The sequence below is a fragment of the Trichoplusia ni genome, chromosome 6 (genome assembly GCF_003590095.1).
Source record: "Trichoplusia ni isolate ovarian cell line Hi5 chromosome 6, tn1, whole genome shotgun sequence".
Lineage (NCBI taxonomy): Eukaryota > Metazoa > Arthropoda > Insecta > Lepidoptera > Noctuidae > Trichoplusia > Trichoplusia ni.
The window spans coordinates 12178857-12186384 of NC_039483.1; the positions used below are offsets into that span (position 1 = coordinate 12178857).

General features: G+C 34.5%; 2 protein-coding genes across 3 annotated transcripts; one reads left to right on the forward strand and one right to left on the reverse strand.

Moving 5' to 3' along the window:
* Window positions 1-865: 865 nt before the first annotated feature.
* On the forward strand, window positions 866-2938 carry LOC113495167 (prothoracicotropic hormone-like; the record flags this gene model as incomplete). Its single annotated transcript, XM_026873775.1, has 4 exons — window positions 866-1240; window positions 1759-1797; window positions 1880-1996; window positions 2072-2938. Coding segments are annotated over 4 exons (672 nt in total), but the record flags the coding sequence as incomplete, so codon positions are not given.
* LOC113494983 (zinc finger protein 436-like) lies at window positions 2339-6889 on the reverse strand. 2 transcript variants are annotated; one of them, XM_026873536.1, is made up of 9 exons: window positions 6611-6889; window positions 6206-6297; window positions 5709-6036; window positions 5184-5439; window positions 4852-5103; window positions 4313-4460; window positions 4157-4223; window positions 3712-3855; window positions 2339-3378 (listed from the first exon to the last, which is right to left on the reverse strand). In XM_026873536.1, the coding sequence occupies exons 1-9, from the start codon at window positions 6746-6748 to the stop codon at window positions 3154-3156; spliced, it is 1650 nt and encodes a 549-aa protein (XP_026729337.1). In that variant the 5' UTR covers window positions 6749-6889; the 3' UTR covers window positions 2339-3153. The 2 variants fall into 2 exon arrangements, with proteins under 2 accessions (XP_026729337.1, XP_026729336.1); XM_026873535.1 differs by lacking the exon at window positions 3712-3855 and adding an exon at window positions 3896-4039 and having other exon boundaries at window positions 2702-3378; window positions 6611-6888.
* Between the last annotated feature and the right edge of the window lie 639 nt (window positions 6890-7528).

The following is a 7528-nucleotide window of genomic DNA, read 5'->3' on the forward strand; positions in this document are numbered from 1 at the left end:
CTTGTATTGTAGCGTGCGGCGACCACTAGCTTCAATCTTATGCGGCGAGTCCCTATAAACTACAGTAAATATGCCTGTAGCGGCGCCGCGGCGTATTGTAGTTGTGGCCGGTGGCCCGTGTGCGACGACCCTAAGTTTCACAAGTCCACAGCGAATTAAAGTAGTATTTTTCTTTCAAAAGACACAGAATTCGAATCCTACCCCAGCAGAAGTCTAAGGCGTGATTGATCGAGATTTGAGATCGATTATTATTAAACTACATATCGTATAAAAACACATATACTCCATGTGTATCTACTACTACTTAAAAGGAGGTAAATAACCTAATGTATATTTTTTCAAACACACACTTAATAAATAGACGAATTCAATAACAGTTATTCAATGGTATAATGGATTTTTAACATACTCCAACGGCTTCGAAGTATGCTACAGTTAATTTATAAAAAAAAAATCCCATTTTCTCACCCGAAAAGCTAAAAACAGTAAGTACGCGAGCGTGAAGCAAGTGAAATTAGACCATTCATTTATTAGACCTACGACGAAATGTCAAAGCCTATTCAATAAGCTGATATATCAAGAATCTATTGTTACACCTACATATCAACTAGAAAAGTGTAACCCAATATCATCTGTCTATGATCATTTATAAATAACACAACACGGGATTCTACGCTACCTAATGGACCCTTTTATCCACCTATCAATCAAATCCTCCTATATAAGGGAGGAAAATTTTCCAAGGGTATTTATTAGTCTTGTGGTGCCTGTAGTAAGCGGACTAGTCATGGTAAGAACTCTTTGAATATTTTGTAATAAAATATATAGGTATTAATAGAGATTTAATTAATATTTGTTGTATTTTTTTAAGATTACTCGACCGCTCGTTTTCGTAATAGTATGTTTTGGACTTTTCATTTTAATTCAATCATTAGTCCCTAAAGTGATGGCCTTAAAACAATCTAACGTTGACGAGTATATGCTAGAAGACCAAAGAACTCGCAAAAGAAAGAATTACGTCGTGCGATTAGCCAGGGACGGTGAAATACTAGACAATGCAGGCAGTCTAGGCAATGACTATGGCACAGATTTTATAAAACCGGATCCTTCGAACCCGGAAGAACTATCGGCATTCATAGTGGACTATGCCAATATGATACGCAATGATGTCATTTTATTGGACAACTCCGTGGAAACAAGGACTCGAAAAAGGGGTAACATTAAAGTTAAGAAGTTTAACGTAAGTAAAACATATTTATTAGCTGATTCTAGGGCTCATTGTGTGAAACTGTGTTGATCTATACATAGAAATAAAATCGTAGAGAAGTGAAACCTATACATTGATATTTTTTAAAGAATGCTGCGTGCATAAACCATTCCCATACCATACGACACGTTTTTCTGTGTGTTTGTGTGCGATTAACTCGGCAACGGCTGAATGCTAATCTGAGTTTGATCTGTTACTGTAGTAGGGAATTTGTTTAAAAAAATCTGCCTAAATCGTTTTTCAACGCGAACGAAGCCGCTGGCAAAGCTAGTTCAAAATAATAGTGTTCTGGCCTCCGCATACTGCCACAAAACACTTGTACAACTGTCTTCCAACTGAAACAATTAATAGGAATGACGTTTTACCTATTTTATTCTACATTTTATAGAGTCCAAGTATAGGGTAGGTATGCACAACATGGGAATCTACTACAAATTATCTAATTTATATCCTTGTAATATTACTTATTAATCTTAAAAAAATGTTTTCAGCAAGCTATACCGGACCCTCCTTGTAGCTGCCAATACAACGTAAGACTCTTGCCTATATTATATTATTGTTACCGTTATTTTTATACAATTTTTAAAGTAAATGTTCAAATTTACATTTCAGAAAACTACAAAAGATTTGGGTGAGGACGTATATCCGCGTTACGTTGAGACCAGAAATTGCAACGGTTCGCAAAAAACCTGTCTACCGCCGTACATTTGCAAGGAAAACTTATACGAAGTAAGAAAAATAATTTTACTTAACATTATTTTCAAGGCCTGAATTGATTTAAATACTATATTTTTATTTTTATAGCTAATAGTAATAAGAAGACGAGAATGGTCAAAGCAAGAATCTTTGGAACTACCTCACGAATTGAAATTGAAATGGGTTGCTGAAAAACGTCCAGTGAGCGTCGGATGCGTGTGCACCCGAGACTACATTTTTGAAAATTAAAATTAATAATCATGCTGCAAGAAAAATGCCTAAAAATGTATTTGAGAACGCAAAACGAATTTATATTTTTAATATCAGTAAGAGGGGTGACTAAAGCCACAATGTAAAAACAATAAAACGTACACCCTGTATATTATGTTTTATTCCATTTCTACATTTCTAACAATTTGTGCCCGTCTTGTTGCTATACAATATACCTGAATTAAACTGAAATTCATAAAATAAGGAGGTAATAACAAAAAAAGCTTCACAGTAGATACACATTTTTTGAACTATAACTACGATTGCGACTCGTAATGCCTGGAAAAAACGTATTTTCTGCTTTAACACGAAGGCTATTATGTCCGTAAGTGGAAGTATTTTTTCAACTTATGGACGGTAGCCAATGATTAAAAATATCGGGTATTCAAGCTAAGAAACTGGTATTTTTATTTAAAAAGAAAGTCTAATAAAATATGTCGATGTTTGTTTTAAAGCAAACCATTTTTATATCAGAAATCTCGTTTATTAAGTATTAACAAATCCTATGTTAATGAAAATATTTACAAGTATTGTAGTAACACAATCATAGTTTTCATTTTCAACAGTTATATTTAAATGTCTTAACATAAATCTAGCTTTTATACAATTCAACATGACTCTCGACAATAATCACAAAAAATTAAGTTACCAACATCTAAAATAAAATCGGAAACATCGTAGTCGCTCTGAACTAAGACAAACAAATTAAAACAATAGGTGTAAAAATTAAAACATTATTACCTACCTATAAAAAATTCAGTAACTATCAACTTGATATCTGAAGTTGTGCACTAACTTGCTTGTTCAGACATAATAGGTTGCACTTGATAAGTCGTGTTCAGAATGTTCAAAATGTTTACTGCCGCTTGCACATTTCTCTATTTGTAATACCTTTACGAAAATTGTTTTTCATACTCGGATCAGGACAAGGATAGTACAGTCTCATGAGCGGCTGGTGTGGGGACTTCTCCCAACTGCGGCATAATATGCGATATCGCAACTCTCGTCTCATTGACCATGCCCATCTCTCGTCGTAACACGTCCTCGGTAACAGTGTGAATTGACTTGAACTTAAGATTGATGCCATGAACCTTAGACACATGGTTATTAAGGTTCACTTTGTAACTAAATGCCACATTACATACCTGAAATTAAATACAATTCTTAGTAAACCATATTCAAGACCTCTGTGTAAAAAAATAAATTATTATAATGAATTCTAAAAAGTCATAGGTTCAGGCAGGTGGGTTGGTTGAATATGATAGGTCCAACAGATCAGCGATAATGATGTGTAATTAGCAAAAACGCTAAGTACCAAAAAAACCTATGCGTTATTTTTCACCACAAAACATTTATATGACCTATGTTAATTACTCAAAAGATATGAGAAGGGTTTTAGGGTCTAAAATCTAGTTTGGTATCATTTTCAAGCTTAAACTGCTGGTCTGGCGTTCAAACTATTAGTAGGGCCTACTGACCTCGCAAGTATAGGGTCTATCGCCTGTGTGGATAAGCAAATGGTTCTGCAGATGGTGGCTTTGCGTGAATTTTTTATAGCAGAAGTCACAGTTGAACCTTTTGTCACCAGTATGGATCGCCATATGGCGGCGCAGTCCTGCCATCTGCAACGTGACAAGAGATCTGGTAAAGGCTATGACGCACCTGGCATGTGTACGGCCGCTCCCCGGTGTGCATTCTCTCGTGGTTTTGCAACTGATGTTTCGCGTTGAACGACATTGTGCAAGTGTTACATTTGAATGGTTTGTAACCCGAATGTATACGCAGGTGCCGATTCAGATCACAACGCTGAAATACATCAATTGCACTTATTGTCCTTCAGCACATATTGGGGTTTTTTTTAATTTCATTACATATTTTATTATGATCTAGTAACAGAGACAAAAAAAATATAATTATACTTACAGCAATAAATCTCTTTGTACACAAATTACAGGAAAATGGTCTGTCTCCTTTATGAATTAAATTATGTCTGAAAAAACAAAACTTGTTATTACTCTAAATGTCCACAATTACATTATATCATTACACTCCTCATTAAAAGTAAAAACTATTGCTTACCTAACCAAAGATTTCTGACTATAGAAGCCAGCACCACATATTTCACAAATATGGTCTTTGACCCCTGTGTGTTGCTTTGCATGTACTAGTAAATTACTCTTTTGAGCAAAGGACCTTGGACATTGTGAACAAGTGTATCTCTTTTTCTCTGTAAGAAGGAAGATAATGAATTATGATAAATAAAATAAATAAATAAATGCAGACAACATCACATACATTGTTCTGAACCCAAAGTAAGTTGCTAAAGCACTTGTGTTATGGAATTCAGATACAACGAGGGTACCACAAACACCCAGACCCGAGACAATGTAGAAATGTGAATTTTTACATTTTTACACATTTTTACATCCCGACCGAGGATCGAACCCGGGACCTCAGAGCTAGCGACACCTTGAAACCGGTGCGTACGCCACTCGACCACGGAGGTCGTCAAATTATTATGATGTAGCTGAAGTCTGAATAGAACTTAAACAACAGTATTGATGTGACATAAATTACAGTCTTAAAACAGATCCATACAGTTATAAAGAAATATCTACCTTGGTGAGTGGCTATATGATTGCCCAATGTGTAAGTAAGAATGCCACACACAGGGCACACAAGTTTCTCTCTCTGTTTACTGACAGCAGTCCGCACCATTCTCACAGGCTTGTCCCTACGTAAACCTTTACTACCATCAGATGATCCAGGCACTTTGCTTTTGTATCCAGTATGAACCTTTAATACAGTTGCATCTTTTGGCCGCTTTAAAAGTATAGGTGAACCTCTAGAACCATTTTTCATTATAGGGTCTGAAATTTAGGAATCATAAGCAAATTATTTATAGACAAGAGATACATAATGTGTTACTGGTACTTTCTGTTATACCTACAGCAAGTAATTGTAGTAGATCTTGTTTTGTTTTCATCCCTTGACCTGCCTGTATCATCATCATCATAACTATCCTTAGATTTCTTTACCAATTTCACTGTTCTTACAACAGTTTTTCCTTTAAACACTTTTATATCAGACAGTTTTGGTTTTTTGAATTTAGTCTTGGGTTTTTCAACTGGTGGAATATAGTCATCATCATCATCGTCTTGATATACATCATCATCTTGAAATACATTGTCGTCTAGGTATTCAATCTACAAACAGATATAAATTAAAAAAGCTTTTTAATTTTCATTTAAAATAATTTGAACACACTTATAAAAACTTGAAAATATTGTGGATTTGGAATAGAACATATTTAATTTGTGCTTCCATAAGAGTTTTCTAATTTGTCAACAGCTTGGTTAACTAGAAAATAATGAATAAAAAGCCTAGACGGTTTAAGTAATCCAGAAGTTCAGGCTTAAATCTTGTGTTTTTAAAACACACTACTCAAATGCTTTGCATTTTTTTAAGTACTTACATCTGGATCTTGTTTGGCATTAATACTAGTCTTAGTAGTTTTCCATGTAAGCTGAACATCATCACTACTATTATCAAATTTAATCTCTTCTGCATTTGGATCTACTTTTCTTATGACTGTGTTGGCAATGACAATATCTTTTCCGTCCATGGTCTCAACTGGCTTGCTTCCCTCTGGTACCTCTATTTCCATTTCCCATTTTGGTTCAGACTTTATTGTCAGAGGTCCAATTTCACTTTTGATGTCAGTGAAAGAGTCAAATGCGATTTTCTTGGTTGGGACACTCTCTCTTTCCTTGGCCAAAATTTTTCTTAGCTTTTTATCTGACCTGTAATTTATAATTTTATAAAAGATTATTATGATATTATAAATAACCAAAATTCAAGTTTGATGAAAAGCAGAACTAGGTGTGTACCAAAAAGTTAAAAATTAATTTATATTATATACACTAACATAACAATCTACTATATTAGTATTGATTCAAATGGTTCTGTTACCTTTCAGCCACTGTTTTAAGTAGGTATGCCTTTTCCAAAGTAAGGCAGCATTTAAGGCAAATCTTTTCTGGCAAGCCATCATTTGATGACACCTGCAAACAAATATATGTTTACATGGGTCTTAGCTCTTAACAACACATTCAAGTTGAAGACTATGATATAAATGTAATCAATAACCACATTAAAAGCTTTCGGATAGACATCATAGTAACATTTATTTCGCTACACAATTAGAATTTATCACCAATTCTTGAATCAAACGTTACAGGACAATCTCCCGCGCTTATCGGTTTTCACTAGTCCCGGCACTAAATATAGTTAGTAAAAGAGTAAATACCGAAATCGACTGACAGACTACAAGACTAGGATCAGTTTGTAAACAAAATAGTAGCTTATGAAACTTACCTTTACGTCGGCAATCGCTGTAAGCATTTCAGCATAATTACCAGACAATTTATATCTGAAAAGGGGACATAATGGTTTGTTGTTTGTCAAGCATATTCGACATGATTTCATGTCGATAGTATCAATTGGGTCTAGCATTATCCAAAACTAAAGTGATGGCAGTAATCCGTTTTCGTATCGAAGAGCGCACTTCACTTTTCATAAAAATACACTTTAGGGATTTCTTCGTACGATTCCACAGCAGTCTCTTCACCACCTCACTACGCCTCCATAGACAATGAACAGCAGATAGTGCGTCGTAATTTGTTAATTTTCGAAGCGTTTTGTTGCCATGCTACGTGTAATTTGATTTTGGAATTCTCATAAAACCTTCTTGTTCGTATAATGAATTAAAAACAAACTACTCTAAAGATATTTTATATGAAAGAACAAGTAGAAAATAAATGATCAATACTTAGACAGCTCAAAAAGCAGCTGAGACAGAAAGATATAACAGACAGTCGTACAAAATAAAATTCTTCAAGTTTTATTTATTTTATGGATAAAATTGCGCTCAGCCCAGTCTGTACAGTTACGTTTATTGCCTAGGTATTTTACTATTGTAATGATAATTGCCGTGAAAGTTCTCGCGATAAGATTACAATGCCAGATGATGATCTGGTACAGCATTCATCATCTTAGCCCAGCTATTGCATGGATCCGTTAATAAATAATCTTGTATACGTCGGCTCTCGGTAATGATATAAAATATTACTTTCAGCTTTCTCTTGATGATGGCTAAGCTTATTTTTGCAGCTTTGATCGATTGGTCTATTTCATTTAAAAGTGTTGAACACAATTTAATCGTTAATTTGTGTGCCTAGTGGTATATACTTAAATAAATCCAGGTCTTCTTGCTTAATAAGTAAGTAAGTTAAC